A 17331-nucleotide genomic window follows, 5' to 3' on the forward strand; every position below is an offset into this window, starting at 1 on the left:
CAACAACTGGCATGAGAACCCCCGAGCAGCAGGTGACCCCAAACATGTGACGTTTGTGACAGCTAGGATCCTTCTTTCACTGGTTTAGCAATCTGAAAGACCAAATTGAAAGAAGCCCAGAGGCTGTATATTTCATTAAGTCCCAAGGGAAGTGTGGGATACAGCTTCCTTCTGCTTTGCTGGGACGTAGCCAAAAACTTTCTAGAGGCTCTGTTTTTGACAGAGGCTTGCTGAAGGGGGGGAAGAAACCTTCCACCAATCACCCATAGGACCATAAATTTGACATTTCCCACAGTTTCTTTGAGGCACTGATGTTGCTGTGTCAGCAGTATGTCCCGAATCTTGCGTTGTATTGTTTGAAAAGGAACAGTCAAACTTTCAGGGGAGCTGAAATGTTTTTCTTCATTGTCCAGCAGCTCCTCTGCTGCAAAAAAAACACGAGGATTGTAAAGCACACCTCTCCAAAGAGGGGCTGCTTTTATCAGCAGTGGGTTCTGTGCATGCTGGCAGAGCTGCTCTCTGACGAGGCAGAAGAGTCGATAACATTTCATCCATGTTACAGAGCAGGCAGGATTATCAGTTATACCCACATACGACCCGATTGCAGGAATGATAGGGAAAGGATCCTTAGGAAAGCACTGTGCTAAGTCTCTCCCCGGTGTAATTCCAGTTGGGTTATGTCAAGAATTATCTTGGCCCAAAGGCTGAATTATATGGTGTGTAACGCAGCTTGTAATTTATTTTTAAATAATTCTGAGTTTTGTGTTAAACAAATTCTTTGGCCACAGACCCTGCCACACAGCCCACCAATCTTTTTGTGGGTGACCTGTGGTGCAGCTGGAAAAGCCACGCTCTTCCTGAGCCTCCACGGGCGAGCAGGGAGCTCTTCTCTGCATGGTTCAGGGGGGAAGGGCTTTTCATCTTTAATAAGAAATTTGACTTCATTTTTTTCCAGGGGTTTGAAAAACAGCAAATGTGTGCTCATTCTCTTCACTTGTAGTTTGTTACCGTCACACACTTATTGATCTGCCCATCCACACTGCCACAGCATGTCCTGCCAGCTGGATTGTGTGCTGCTGGTTCCAGATCCTTCCCTTGCCTCGGCGGCATCTCCATCACATGATGGTTGAGGGGTTTTCATGCTCCCTACATCAGTTTACATTTATATATGTTTTTAATTAGTAGATGAAAGGTTTAGAATCCTTGACTCCCAAATATGAGCATTATCACTTCTTCTACTGAGCTAGTAAGTGTTTCTGGTCAAGTCACTTAACCTATAGTCCTCATCAGCCTAGAGAGATGCTACAGTAACCAGCATTTTCTAAAGAAAATAGATCAAGCTAGATAAAGATAAAATAAATTTAATAGTACTCCTTTTAGTACTTCTGTTTCAAAGGAGTATTTTGAGAATTATTGTTGATGTTGTTCTTTGATCTTGGATGAAAGATGCTTTAGAAATGTAAAATAATCTTTGTTTTTTGTCATCTCAGTGGCTGTGAAATTTTTCTCAGAAATGAAATTTTGGAAAACACATGCAGAAGGTTTTGGTGTAGACCCGGTTGTTTAATTTTTTAGTAGACTTCCAGAAAAAAAAAGTGACTGGGTTGTTTGTGATTACACATAGCACAGTGTGTCAGTGGAGATGTAGGTAATCTGGATTTCTTAATGCAGCCTCCCTCATTTTGACATCATATTCCAGTGCTACCAAAAAAATAATAAAATTACTAAAATGTTGTGATTTTGAGGGTGGTTTGGTGCCCTTCCTGCCCACTCCATGTGTTGCCATAATTCTCACAGGATTGCATTTTTAGTTCTAACCCTACAAGTGGAGCCAGTCAGACTCTGGAACTGAGACAGAATTAGGTCCCAAGAAGTGCTGGAACAGAAGCTTTGCCACCTCTCAGCTCTGGCCCAGGGCAGTGGTCGACTTAATGTCTTTGCATTTAATTTCAGTACATTCTGACAAAGACCTGCAAACAGCCTCTTCCCTGCCAGCAGAGAAATGGGTGAAAATCCTGTTTAAAATGGCAGAGGGAGTAGTTGTAAGTCAATGAGGTGGCTACATTTGGTCTATTCGTAATTTTTGGACGACTCACTTCTTTTGAAAATCAGCTTTTAAGTGAACCCTTTCCCAAATGTAAGGCTGCACCTTTAACTTTTTTGGAAGCTCTGTTTCTGAAAAAAAGAAAAATAAACAACATTAGAAATGTTTTTGTCTGGGGAATTTTAGGGGGATTTTTTTTGTCGAACTGAAGTTTTCAGGCTCTGTAACGTACTGCTTGCTAAAAGGCACACTCTACAATGCATTAAGTACAACAGAATATTCCTTTGCAGGATTCCCTTTGTTGCAGACATTATTTATGACATTTTAGTCAATATTTGCATGGCAGACTGTCCAAAATTATTTTGTTTTAGGCACATCACTGATAACTGGACCCATACTCTTTATCATTCTTTTACATTCATTAGTCACTCTGTAGTGTTTTTAACATTTTAAAACACTCATGCAATTCAAAGGAAAATAGATTTCAGCCAAAACGCCTTCAAAATTATCTTTTTTCCTTTGAGTTATTCAGCGATTTTTAACACTTCATATGTTTGATGTTTTTTTCTTTAGTCTCAGCAAGGCAAAGTTTTTGCAGGCTTTGACTATGCTAAAGATAGGATTTTGATAGAAAAAAAAAAAAAGTGAGGTAAACTGAACTTAATGTGAAAATGTTATCAGACGTGGTGTAAGGTGTAGCCAGCCAAAAAACCTGGCTATTTGCCTTCTGTGTAAAAGGTAATTTAAAAAAAAAAATTACAACAAAACTAATTAGCAGATATTCTAATGCAAGAAAATGTTGCTGTTAGTAAAGTTTCTTCAATATGCCAGAAAGCAGATGGTGGCAATGGAATAGCGTTTTCTTTTGCCAGCTTTTCTATATGCTTTCTAAACCTGCAAGAGCTTTTGCTATTCAGTATTCAAATTTCTGACACTCTATGATCTTTTTCATCTTAAAACAGAAATAGAAACTGAAACTTAAAAATGTAATCAAGTCAAGCTGTCTGTTCATCAGATCATAACCATGGCTTTAAAAGTTTGATTAAAATTTCGTCTACGCAGTGTAGTTACGGGTTTGGAGAGCTCTGGACTTTTCTGGTTTTAAATTCCTTCCTCAAAATTTGGATTTGCAGCATTGGGACCAAGTGAAAATGGATTTTAAGATGCATTTTCAGAGTCAACACATTTGCTGAATATTTTTTGAAGGGGCCAGCTATATATACACCCAACTCTTTCCTATATTTATAGTGATCCACTGTCCTTTGAGGTGTAGATGTAATTCTGTTTCTCCATGATTTATGGTGGTTGGACCTCAGATTTTGCTGTAACTCGTGCCGAGCCTGCAGGATGTTACTTCTCTCCAAGTTTTAACTTTCTCTTCCACTTGCATGGCTTACAAACACAGCAGAAACACAGACCAAGTAGGCTGCCTACCAAAAGGCTGCTTTTTTTTCTGCCCGAGTCTGTGGTGTTGATGCCAACATGATACTGATGCAACAAAACACGTCCCGATTTTTATGGTAATTCTCAGTTCTCCTTCGCAGTCTACAATATTGTGAGAGTAGAAACAGATCCACAGAGCAACAGTCAGTGGCAATTCTTTGTGGGCAAAACCCTCTGACTTTACACTTGGAGAAAGGCTTCGGGCTGATGGCAATATCTCTGCAATTATTTTAGGGGGAAAAAAGGCAAAAGGAAGGGAGGAAGGGAAAAAAGGGAGCTATCGAGCAGCTTTTTCTGCTGTATAATTTTGTATATCTATGTATTTTTGCCAGCAGTTTAATTTTGTATATAGCTTAAGAAAACCTGAAATGGAAATTTTTCACATGCCACGTTGAACTCCTCGCAGTGCACAGAACAAGGAAAAGACATCTGCCAGAAAAAAAAAAAAAAAAGAAAAAAAGAAAAAAAAGAAAAAAAAAAGGCCACTACAACCAAATATGTACTTAAGAGGGACTGAAATGGGAGCCAAGAGGAAAAGTGTCAGGTACATCAAAATAAAAGAGTTGTGAAAACGAGACTGCAAGTGTAGATCCACAATAAAAAAATAGTACCTAAACTTTGCTTAGACTGCCTCATCTGTAACTTGTTATTAATCTGCTAGTGACAGAATCTCCATGGAATATTAGTTCATCTTTTGTTTATTTCTTAAATAGCCACACATTTTTATCATCAACCTCATTTTTCCCTGTGTGAAATACAATAATCCTGAATAGGGAAAATGGTCCCATTCTTTGAGATATTAGTTCTTTTAAAGTATTCTTCGCTCTATTGGATTTATAGATTCCTGGTTGAGTTTTCAGTTGATTGCAGGAAAATTTTACACTTGTCCTTTCGTGATTTTTATCATCAACCTCGTTTTTCCCTGTGTGAAATAGAATAATCCTGAATAGGGAAAATGGTCCCATTCTTTGAGATATTAGTTCTTTTAAAGTATTCTTCGCTCTATTGGATTTATAGATTCCTGGTTGAGTTTTCAGTTGATTGCAGGAAAATTTTACGCTTGTCCTTTCGTGGAAAGAGAAGCAGGAGAGATTGAAAAAGGAAGAGGAGGAGGTTGGGGCTCGTGCCCAGTTTGTTGGTGTGGTGAAGGTTTTTCTGTGTTTTTGCTGGCTGGTGAAACCTGGAATGTCTGAGGCTTTGGAGAGATGTTAGGAATAAGCACAGACTGAAATGCAGGAGCACTCTGATGGTCTCCACAAACAGCGTGGTTATCCATGTGCTCTTAGAATGGCCAGCTCTGGACCGCAGTTTGTGAGGCGTGTGCTCATTGTCAAGGGCTTATTTGGCTTTCTGATTGAGGGCAGTTTTGAAAAAAAATCTGTTCTGGAAAATCTAGAGATCCTCCTTGGGCGTGACCTTGTAGCACCGCGCGCCTTGGCCGGAGGAAAGGCGCCAGCTCGCCAGCTCCTGCTTGGGATAAAGGATGAGGATGGGCACTGACGCCAATAGCCTGGGAATATGCAGCTCCCCGCCTAGGGTCCCATAAGGATGAGTTTGTCACAATAAATAAATAACAAGGGGATGGTGGGGGAGAGAGATTAATTGGGTGGCTGTACGACCGCCAATGGAGTCTCACCATATGGTGGACATAATCCTGCTTTGCTGATGTTGGTTTTCTCACCAGGGTAAAACTGCACAAAAGCAGAATGTAGGGTCTTTTGACCAAAGCTACCAGATCTGCCCATCACACAGGCTCATCTCCACTTGCCTTTGTAGATGAAGTCAGGCATTGCAAAACCAGCTATTTAGTCGCTCTAAATACTTCTGTTGTTATTGTTAAACTGAGATAGAAAATACTCTGGAGAGAAATGATTTCTTGTTTTTCAAAATAACTAATGAGAACAAGAAAGGCAAGTGAAACAGAAGATGAGAGTGACTGGAAATATCCCCTTCTAGGTGACTTTGGATCCACTCTACCAAGTAATTTTCTATGTAATGTAGTTGAAGGCTTCCTAAGTGGGCTCTGCCATTGCCATTGTAATGGCTGCATTGGTGGGAGGGAGACTTTATTATCCAGAGCTCAAGAGCCTGGCCCTGTGCTTTTTACTCCTGTTAGTAACTGTGCCTCTCAAGGTAAATCACTTAACCTCTATGTGCCTCCTTCATCCCTGCATAAAGTGGGCATAGTTATGCTCACCTTTCCCACAGAGGTGTTGTAAAGCTTAGTTTAATGTTAATAAGCTGTTTTAATTTTCAGGATAAAAGGATGTTCTATAAATATACATTAGAAGTAATAATAGTTTTAATGTATGCCATTATTTTATAACAGTGCTTTTCTAGTTTTAGAATTTTTTTAGTGGTTTGAAATTATTACAGGATCAGTTTTTGTTAATTAAAGATTGACATTCAGGCAAAATTTGTTGAATTGTTCTATAAATCCAGGTCTGTGTGCAGTGAGCATGCCCAGAGCTGAGCTCACCTGCACTTTGGGATCATCAGGACGGCCTTTTGGCTTTTAAAACAACTCTTTGATGCATGTGCTCAGAAGTTTGATGGGTTCTAAATAGAATGGTTCAAATATTTCAAAGCACTTGAGATTCGTATAGTGTGAAGCAATTTAAAATTATTGTACTGCAATTAATTTTAAATAACTGAGCACTGCATATGTCTAGAAACCCGTACAGATCCAAATGGAAGCTCTCTAAAAATTGAAATGATTCAATAAATTTAAATCACTCTGAAGAAATGGATGTAAGTACTGTAAATCATTTTGTGAGGGGGATAAGCAAATTTTTTGCAAGTGAATCTGAGGGTAGAGACTCTAATTAGATTTTTTATTTTGGGGTTTATGATGATGAAATGTAGGTTAATATATATTTCCTAGGGATATGAGGGCAGCTCTTGTTGATCCATATGGTTTCTTGTAGCTCTTACATAGGCTGCTTTTTTTTTTTATTTCCCAAGATTACAGAAACTTAGCAATCCAACTTTGCACATATTTTTTTTCCATTACAAATATCTTTCCCTCCAAATCTGTATAAAAAGACATGAGAAAAATATTGGTCCACAGCTAGAAATGCCAAGTGTATTTTTAAATGCAGCTAAAAAAAAATCCTGCAGAATTAAAATCCTGTGCAGCATGGAAGCTCACATTTTGTGGAGTTGGGCTGCTCAATCAATATGAATTTTTATATGCCTCCATCACTGATTCAGGTACAACCTGTATCTGCAGGTACCAAAGTGGATTATTGCCTGATAGCTGTTCGTTAGCTGAGAGCATGTTCTCTCTCCTTCCCTTACAGATGTATTAGAAAGATGCTATCTCGTTGTAGGGAGGCTGCTAAAAATATTGATGCGAGACCTATTGGAAAGTAATGTCATTTCCATTGGCTCCAGCTCAGCTCCAGGAAAATCCGCGTGCCGCTTCCTCCTCCTGCCGTCGCGCCACGCGGGTGCGTGCGGCTCCCTGGGCCGTGCTCCCAGCTCTAGGGTTGCAGCTCTTCCCGAGTGCCAGGGCCAGAAATGAGAAGTTGGTGCTACTCTCCTGACCCTTCCGTTCCACGTTGTCCCAAACCGCCACAGGAAAAATGGGACAGCGTGGTTCCTCTGGAAAAGTGGGACAGCGTGGTCCCTCCTCGTGCAGGCGCCCTGCTCTGCTCTTGGCACCAGTGCGCTTCATCTGGAGACGTGGCCACCTCTTGGCAAAGGGCTCCTGAGGGTCTGGCTGCTGGTGTCGAGGTGTCCCAGGTCCTCAGGGTGGGACAGAGCCCTTGGTGGCCAAGGGAGCCGCTCTGCCACGCTGCTCCGGGTCATTGTCCGCTGGGGAGGGAAATTCTTTCTGGATTTGCTCCACGGCTGGTGGGCTCTTCCTGGCTGGAGGAGCCACGGAAAGCGAGAGGGGCCCCTCAGCAGGGTCTTCCTTAAGGCCTTACCTTACTTTTAGACAGTTGTCATTATCTTTGTCTAAAGGTCATGGCTAAATTGAATAAAAGGAAAGCTGTGTGTTCCTGTCGATGCACAATGGCAGTATTGACTTTCATAATCCAGTTTGCTGAGGGGTGAGAGAATTAAATTAGATATCTAAGCACAGAAATTGAGAGCCTTTGAAAACAAAGATAAGGAGACAGCCTGTATTTTCCTTTTCCTGGGAGCTCTGGGCTCAAGATTTTGCAGGTGTGTCATCTGATCCATGGCTTGCATCGATCAAAACTGTGCCAATGCATATTTAATTAGCAAGGGGACCCTGGATGCATTATGGCCATCATCCCTATATTGAATGGACTGTCAGACTTTCTGAATGCCTCCCCACCCCCCCGCTTCGTTGTTTGGGGAGCTTCTGCATTTTGTCTGAGCAGCTAAAAGTTTCTTTGTTTTTAGCTGCTGATGCATACAGCACCACTGAGGAGAATACAAACAAGTAAAGTCCTAAAGTGTTTATTTTGTCTAGGAAAAAGGGCTGAACCAATTTGAATCCTTTGGGTAACGGATTTTTGTATCTCTTGGAATTAAAAAAACACAGTCGCACGATGTTTACTTTAAGAATATTTTATTATAACAAATAAAATCTGTGCTGTGGGATTTCTTAAGGAAGCCTTTGATGACAATTTGAATTAAGTCAAAATTAACGTTTGCTACTGCAAAGGAATAAATAGAAAATGTTCCAGAAATGAATCAGTAAGCAGGAATCAAAGGCTGTAAACTGTTTTAAAAACAAACATTTAGAAGTGAATCAAATACTTGTTTGTAATATCAAGGAACAAATATGGGAATACACAGATTCCCCACATTCTAGGCTATCACACGATAGCAGTAAATCATTTATGGGCTTGTGAGAACAAAGAAAGTTGATTTAAAATGAAACCATTTTGATACAGCTTTAGGGTCTCGCACCCTCTCGGTGAAGTTTCACATTCTTGTTTCCAGCGAGGAGGGAAGTAAGGGGGAATTTCTGCAGCCAAAAAAAAGTTAGGCGGGGAGTTGTGGAGATCTTTGTTTGCGTCCACCTTGGTACAAAGCCGGCTCAGCAGACAGAGTGTTGCCTGATAAACAGATGTAATACACAAAGTCTGCTTACAATACCGAGCAACAGACTGTGGGCACATGTTTTGGGCTCATTCAAACTCATCAGCATAGTCTAGCTGGCTGTTTTGTTGCTAGTCTGCTTACGGGGTAGCTTAGGAGCGTCTTACTGGTGAAGTAACAAGGAGGGTTTTTTTGCCACAAAAGTTTTGTGGCAGGGGCTGATGGGAAAGATCATTTGCATACATCTTGTTACAAAGGCTGACTACTTCCTGGCTTAGACAAAGTGTTGCCTGATAAACAGACTTAACACACAAATGTCTGTCTGGAATAAACAACAGCAAGCTTTGATTTACATTTCCATTATCAAAGATAATCTCTTTCCCAGTGTACAGGAATTAAGAGTCCTCGCCTTATGAAAAAAAAAAAACAGGCTGGCACCACAGGGATTTTACCAGTGCAGAACCTTGTTGGGGAGCCGTGGGGATGGGGTGTACAGTGCAGGGGTATGGAATAAAACTGGGAATCTGGCGCGCGCGTGTACATGTGTGATGGTGAGGTAGATGATAATGAAGCACTTTGAACTCCCTATAAAAGTTGACTTGAAAGCAATGGTTGGAGTAAAATGGAGAGCCAGGCCTTCCTTTAAAGAAATCCTAGTAGCCACCAAAATTGCCGTAAATAATAATTGTAGCATATATATGGAGTGACCCCTATGTGTTTATATTATAATGTATAATGAAGGGAAAGTGAGTGTAAAAAAGCCCCAGCCCTGGTGCTGATTTCTGTTTGTAAATCCTTTAGGCTCTTATACATAAGACTGTATATAAAAGAGCATGATTTTAATTTTTTTCTTTTTTTTTTAATGTATATAAATCTTTGGTAGAATCCATGCCCAAAATTATAGATGAAAAATTTATTGCATGAACACAACCCAGCCATATAAATTTTTTATTACAAATAGGGCTCTGAAACTTGAATAAAATATGTCAGTTTATTATACAGTATTCCCCCCACCCCCAAAACATGATGTGAATGGAAAATTTAACTTGTGCACTTCTGTGGTGCTCCTGGGAGGTGCTGAGCTGGTGGTGGAGGAGAGGAACCTGCTGTATTTCACTGCAGAGCAGGCTCAGCATGGGCAGTGGCAGTGCTGCCTTGCTCATCTGGCATCGCCGGTCATTTTTTCCCTGCACTACGCGGGGATCACCTTTACTGTTTCCAGGATAGATGTGTCTGCACCTGTGGTAGCTCGCGGGCTGCTCAGAGGCTCAGGTTCTGCTGAGGAGCGGCTCTGCAGAGGTAAAAAATGATCTTGGCACCCATTCGCTGGGTCTGCGCAAACCAGCAGACAATGAAGAGGGTCACTGCCACCCCCGTCAATTCCAGGCTGGATTCAGCCTGCCCTGGAAAACACGGTGTGGTTTTGGGAGTGCTCCACAAAGTGTCCCGTCTCTCCCCAATCAGGTGACCATGGAGTGGTTTAGCACTGGGAAGTGCCATGACACTCAAAAGAGGCTTTTTTGGTGTGCAACAACAGAGGAGTGCAACAACACTTCACCGTCTGTGTCACGGTCTACAAAAAAGAACAACATTGTCAGTCTGTTGACATTGGTCCTGTCCACGGGCCAGACTTTCCTGGGAAGGTTTTATTCTTTCCAAACAATGGAGCGCTCCCTTCCAGTGCCGCCAGCCCTGCTTCCATGCAGCCGCCGTGCAGCCCAGCTGGAGCTGTGCTCCTGCTGCAGCTGAAAAGGAAAACTGCAGCCTGAAAAGTCCAGAGCTTCCGTCCCAGAGCTGGAGGTCCCTGCCTGCACAGGGTTTGGGATCAGGCAGGTCTGGGGCTCGGTCGTGCTGAGGTAGCATATGCTTAAGGAACAGATCCAAAGAGGAGCAGAGAATAGAGACGTGATAGGAAATGCTACTTTGAAAAACTAGCCTGTTTTGTTGTTTGCGTATTTTTTTTCTTTATCCCTTAATCATAATTGATTCTTGGAAGTGGAGAGTAAAATAGCTTCAACATGTTTTTTTGATCCTGTTTGCCATGGTTGTGGTTGATACCAGATCCCCTTGAGCTTCTCTTGACCAGTAACCTTGAGCCCAGTGCACAGAGTCACTCAAACCCCAGCTAGCTCAGGGTTAAAAATTCCAACCACTAACTTTTCTCTAACTAAAAAAGCCCCCAAATAAAATCCATTGTGCTATTCAAGGTTAAGCTTCCTTAAACATAAAACTAGATTCCTTGGTGATTTTTTTTTTAATCAGCAATCTTAATAGTGGTTCCTCACTATAATATTTCCAACTCCATCTGAAATCATTTAAATCCTCCCCTTAATAACATGCACTTTATTGTAATATACAGATTCTTTGGCTTCCTACCAGCCTTAGCTTAAGGCACCAATGAAACTCGTTGCCGCAGGGGGCCATGGATTCAAGAGGGGCTCGCATCTACTGTATATTTTGTTTTGTATGTTTTCCAATGGCTCTAATTATTGCAGGTGGTAGAATTTAACTGGCAGTGTTGTTGCTAAAGAAAATAGGCATAAAGTGTATACTGTTTTGCAGAGTGGCTATCAAATATATAGAAAAGAGAAAATCAAATGAATTGTTAAACTGCTCTATAGTAAGTGATTTTATTGATTTAATGCAAATGCTTATGAAAACGATCTTCCATTTATATCAATTATGTATAGGCAAAAATTAATTTATTCCTCTGGTCACCTGTTTGGCTAACTGACTCAGCAGGACAGACATTCCCCCTCCTGTTGTAGCCCAGCCCGCAAAACACTAAACGTTCAGAAAACTGGAATTTGAAAGTTTCCATGTGAAAAACAACAAAAAAGCCCCGACAGGAGTTGGTGCCAACTGCTGAAAAAGCAGAGAGCGAGTGGTGGAGGCTGAGCAAGACTCCCTCGTCCTAGGCAAGACTGTAAAACACAACGGCTCTGATTTTGCCAATCCCTTAACCATGTGGCGGCACATTTATATGTGCCGGATCATCTGCGGCATCTGAATAAAATCAGGGAAGCAAAATTCTGCATATAAACATTTTGGCTAAGTGCCTCAACTCAGTCTTCTTATCTGGGGTTTCCACAAGATGCCACCTTGCATAACAATGCTGAGCACACGCTTGCCCAGTCCATGTTTTCGGTAGCCTCCCGTGATCCCCACCGCAGGACTGAGTGGCTTTAATTCTACCTCGTCCTGTGTTTTACTGCCCTGTGCCTCTCCATGAAGAATATGCTTAAAGCTGTGTTGTCTTTTCCTGGGAAATTAATATTTAATTTCAGCAGAAGGGGCGGGTTGTGGGGAAGCAGAATTAGGAAAAAACGCTTTCGCCAGAGCCGAGGTGATAAAAGGAGAAAGTTAAAGATTCAGCATGCAAACAAACGTCCTACGGCCAGTGGAGCCCCTCTTGTGCCACTAGCCTTGGTGTTGGAAAAACAGCACTCGAGGCAGACAAAAGTACTTTGTTTGTTCCTCCCAAGCCAGGAGCAGCTCGGGCTGTGTGCTGCCCACCGGCTGCAGGGCTGTGCTGGAGCCAAGGTGCCAGCGCCGAGCCCGGCTCCCGCGGCCGCCACCGCGGCCCTCTCGCCGCCTCCCTGGCTCGTTCCAAATTTTAGGAAAGGGAAACACTCTCCCAGTGCCACATTTCAGCAGGAACGTCTCCAAATCTATAAATTTTTGTGGGATTCTGAGCCTACTTGAAACATAAAGCCCAAACTCTGATTGAGCCATGACTGGCTGGAGGGAAAGCAAAACCTAAAAAATAAGCAAAAGGCTAACGCCCGCCCTGTAAAATGAAATCCGTTGAATGTTGACTTTGAATGTTAACTAAATATTTTACATTCCTAATATTTTACCTTTGTTTCTACCTTTGTGGTGTTGGAAACACGAAACTTCTTGCCAAAATCCAGAATACAACAGCGCTGTGCATGTTACCCCCATAGTGTATCTGCTGGCACTGATTTCAGCTTCAGGGAGAGATAATTCAGTAGATCAATATTTAAAACAAAATTGCAGAAGTGAGGAATTTTCCCCCCCCCTTAGCTTCATTGGCAAAATTATTAAAAATAATAAATACAAAAGAGAGGAAATGGATTCTGGGATGTACTGGGTATATATCACATTTTAGGCGAATTTAATTATTTTTAATAGAAGTATCATGACTGAAGCTTTCTTTGCTAAATATTCTGAGTGGTTATATTCTGAAATTTATCAAGTTTTGTTTTGTGAGCGCTTTTTTTTTACTTGTAGTTTTTAATTTATACAAGATTGTCCTCTAAGCTTCTGAATGATACCTAAAGCAGACAGTCAGCAGGTAAAAAAAAATTTGAATATTTAAAATAGGCATTTTCTTTATAGTGCTCTGAGGTAATTAAAATCTTCATTTGCTTAAAAGCAAGGAACCTTTTTAAAGCAATAAATTAGCATTGCTTGACCCAAGGTCACTAGTAGTACTGCTTCTTCCAGCACTATTAATACCTCAAAGAAAAAGAAGGGGTGGTGTTATGACTCTGTTGCAATAGAAGTAAGATTTTCAATTTAATCACAGTTAAGTGTCGTGACCTTTTGATCTTGCATTGACTTCTCACTGAAATGTGGTCAAATTTCAGACAGCTAGTTCCAAACTCTGCAAAGTCAAGGTGAAGTCAGAAAATGGGTTTGCCACGATGAGGGGTGGTGTTGAGGCATTACCAAGCAGTTTCATCGCCTAAGTTTTGTTCCACAACAAAAACTTTTTCTACAGGATCAATAAATTACAGAACAATTTCTGGGGAAAGGAAAAAAAATGTATTAATTGCAAAAAAACAGTTATTTGAGGGGTTTCTTAAAAAATATTTTTTCCCACAGGTAAAGGGACTTTTTTTTCCAGTCCATAGTGACAGAAATAATTAAGAAGGAAAATACTATTTGACTAAAGCTTCTACTAAGAATAATTTTTGGACCAAAGAGCGATCATCTTCACATAAAGCAGAGTTAATAATGTGTAAAAAATGCAAAACACTCATATTTACATATACCCTTTTATAGATCATTTTATTATTTTGGGCAAATAAATTTTGCTCGTTGGAGAGTGTTAGCTGGGAGGTTGTGGGATTATTTACACAAGTTCTAAAGCAGGTCATCCAGTATCTGGACTCACTTATCCCACTGCAAATCACCACCAGCACCATGCATTTTAGGGATCTTGTGGTGCTGTAACCACTGCGAAAGCACGCCAAAAAAATCAGCTCTTCCCTCAGTTTTGCAGATTTTGTTCCAGAAATGTGTAGCCAACAATCTCCACGACTATGTAGGGTTGCTAAGCTACCTTTCTATGCCTGCTTGGAGATATGTTTTGAGACTTTACTATGTGTTGGAGTAAGGCTCTGGTTTGTATACAACATAGAGGCTGCATTATAAAAAAAACATGTAGGAGAGTCGTTTAAATATGCCTTCTTTAAAAAGAAGGATTCTCAAAGCTTAATTTATGCCAACACACACACCCCAAGCACTCTGTGTAGTGCCACAAACAAGATTCCCTTTTTTAATTTTTTCTTTTTTCTTATTTTTTTTTTTCTGGCTAGCAAACGTTACCTAGGCACGGGACTTTTGCATTATCATGTCCTAGTGCAACACTCCTGTCCTCAGTTTGTACTCTCAGCCTTTTGAGGAAGTCTGGCGCCTCTGATCTATTTTCCACAGCAGACCCTGTAATTTTTGGCTGTATTTTATGTTTTTCAGATTCAAGTCAATCTGAAAGTCCCAGCCAGCCAAGTGAAGCTGATATTAAGGACCAGCCAGAAAATGGTAAGTTCTTACCTGCTGCTCCTGCTTTGGGATATTAAAACAGCCCATATTTATAAAGATTTTTTTTTTCCCATGTCTGATATAAAAAGATGACTCAGAATATTTGACATGGGTTGGCTACAAACAGGTTGTGCACTCTCCTCATAGTTAAAATGCTACTGTTTCACTAATCTAAGGTAGCATTCCTTTGTCCAATCCTGGAGAGACACTTTTTTTTTTCCCCCCTTTAAAATTAATTTTAATTAGGGAGATGCCATTAAAGAGCCTTCTGTATGCAACCCTTATCCTTATTCCTCCATAGCAAAGGCTTTCAGTCCCTGGGCCTTGAGTCATGACCTTCAGGGGAGTAGAAACAACAGGAAAACAGATCAGGGAGGTTCAGCACAGCTCCTCGGTGCTTTTCTCCGTGTTCTCCAGTGGCAGTGGCTGGAGTGGAAGCATTAGAAGAACTGGCACTTTAGGGAAAACTCATATTCTCTGCGCCAGGACAGATTCAAAGTAGAAGCAATGGCTTCTACTGGACCAATAGCTTGCTTTGTAAAGCAGCCTGGAAAAAAAATATTCAATAATAGTGGATTTCTGTGGGGACTGTATGTGAAAAGATGACTATGTGTGTAATGGAACAGCTTCTCTTCCTTTTTGTGTTTAGCTAAGGTAGACTTCAACAATTTTTGTTGGCCCTTCAGCAACTGAGTTTTGTTTTACTACTTATATTTAGGACTTAGAATAAGGGATGATTATTATTAATAGTTTTTCTTGACTTCTTTTATCTATAATCAGAACTTTCTTTTTGTAAGACCTAAATGTAGATTGTGTACTTGGGGTCTACTCTACAGGAAAGAATTTGTGTGAAGGGTTTATGCCTCTGAAGCCCTGTCGCCATTTCTGGGATGTGTAAATCCATGTAGAAATTCTGTATCTGTAGTTATACACATGTGATTTCCCTTTCACAGAGCAACTAACTGCTTTGCCTTAAACCCCTACATGGGACAGTGAGGCTGAGGGGCTTCATCTGGACTGCTTTGGGGTTAGGGTTTAATATTAAGGGAAGAAGAAGAGGTTTAGGTACATAAAAACCTTTGAACTACCATCGTGAATCATAGGACATGGAACATAGAGATTATTGGGCTGCTGAGATTTTGGCTATTTGGGCTCCTGTATTTTCCTCCCATTAGATATGAAAGGTTTCATATTTTGATAGATTTTGTGCTGTTCATCTCTAAACATACCATCTTAAAACATTGCTGTTGTTTCTGAAAGACAGCTCCTAATTTTCCTTATCAATCCTGTTCACAGAAATTCTAATTTGTAGCCAAAGGATTGCAAGGTTAAGAGAAGAACTGACTAAACTGTGATTTTTGTTCTGCCAATTCTGCTATTTTTTTTTTATGGGGAATATGTTGCCTGTGTTTATTAAATCATATTTTAATTTAGAATGTATTAGGCACCAAGCATGTTATTATTTCGTGTTTAGATAATATTCTTTCGCAGCTATTAAAGCACAGTTCATCTTACCCTGCAGTTTCTTAGTCTTTAACAAAGCTTGCTACTCAACAACTGCCCCGAAAAGCAGCAATGTCAGTGTTTAATAATGTAGAATCTGTAAAAGCCTAGTGAAATGAAATATCTCTGATTTGGAGCCTGAGTCTTCTTTGTAAAACAATCTTTTAGCGAATTCTTGGAACTTTGCTGCTGACCTGCAAAAGGTACTTTTTTTAATTTTTTTTTTTTTAATAAACAGGAAAAGGATTTTTCTCTTTTTTTTTTTTTTTCTCAGTTTTACTAAAGGGTATTTTTTTCCCCACCACAGCAGCAGCCTCCTCACTGGTTCTGCACCTTCTGCAGTGCGTGTGTGGGAGATTTTCTAAGGCAGAGTGTTGGCCCTGAAGGGCTCCTTCCCCCCGGGCAGGCTGAGCTCATTCCCAGCACACACAGCCCCCAGCTCCGGGGTACCCGGCGTAGATCAACACAAATCTGCAGCTCTTATCTCCTGGACGTGAGGATGAAAGCAAAACTGCAGCCTTTAGAAAATGAAAAACTGCACGCACAGAAACGGACACAATAAATCATATTAACTGCGTTGTTCTACACTTGCTGTAGACCCACTTCCACAGGGCCTGATCCAAATCCCTCCGGAGTCAATGGGAGGCTCGTAATTGATTTTACTGAGAGTGGGAATGAGCCCACACAGAGAGGAAAATTTTTTATTTAAAATTTTTTTAGTCAAAGAAAAAATAGAATCGTGAATAATCTCATTCCCACTGATGCCAACAGTGGAGTGACCAGATTGAGGGCAGATCTGGAAGCATTTTTGCATGTGTTTCTGGAAGGCACAAAGAAGTGTATCGATTCAGGGCTGCCTTTTCCATGCATGCATTCCTTCATTTTAAAAAAATAAATCTTTAAAGGCCTTGTGAGGGTTATACAGCCTCTCTACTTGCCTGTTAATATCCTTTCTGTTCCACTCCATAAATTCTAGAGCTATTTATTATACACATATATTTTGCATACCTTGAGTAATGTAGGTTCAGAAGGGTCAACTATACGGCCCTGAAAAAGAAGGCCTCCTACTACAGATTTTAATTTATCATCCTAAATTGTATGTGTTGTTTTGCAAAGCCTGTATGTCTAACCTTCAATGAAGTGAAGTTCATGGGAAAAAAAAAAAGCTTTTCTTTTTTACAGCCACTCCTGGTTTTTTTCCTAGTGGGCTTTACTTGTTCATTTTCTGGAGCAGGATCATCACAGACAGGGAAGATGGTGACACCTTCTGCTCTTAGTGGTGGCTTCAACACCAACTCTGGTCTTTCCCTCAGCCTTCATTAAGCCAGAATAGTTTCCAGGCAGTCATCCAGTCACCACTGCAAATATTTAACAGAAATATTAAGCATTTAATTATTTCTAAAGTCAGAGATGCAGCATGATGGCCATGAAAACCAAACATGCAGGCGAGACAGGGCTTGGTGGTGCATGGACAGTCCAAGGTCCAGATGTTTTGTGCTGGAGCTGGGGGTAAAACTAACACAGGGTGT

At 40.8% G+C, this 17331-nt stretch overlaps 1 protein-coding gene across 13 annotated transcripts in view; it reads left to right on the forward strand.

Moving 5' to 3' along the window:
* NFIA (nuclear factor I A) overlaps window positions 1-17331 on the forward strand; it is a 241295-nt gene that overhangs the window by 120344 nt on the left and 103620 nt on the right. For 12 of the 13 annotated variants that reach the window (XM_039711716.1, XM_039711721.1, XM_039711727.1 and 9 more), the window contains exon 3: window positions 14234-14299. The exons of the other annotated variant lie outside the window; for it this stretch is intronic. In XM_039711716.1, the coding sequence (XP_039567650.1) occupies window positions 14234-14299 (66 nt within the window). The remainder of the gene's footprint in view (window positions 1-14233; window positions 14300-17331) is intronic. 13 annotated transcript variants of the gene reach the window in all.

This window comes from Passer montanus, unplaced genomic scaffold (assembly GCF_014805655.1).
Source record: "Passer montanus isolate IOZ18808 unplaced genomic scaffold, ASM1480565v1 scaffold25, whole genome shotgun sequence".
Lineage (NCBI taxonomy): Eukaryota > Metazoa > Chordata > Aves > Passeriformes > Passeridae > Passer > Passer montanus.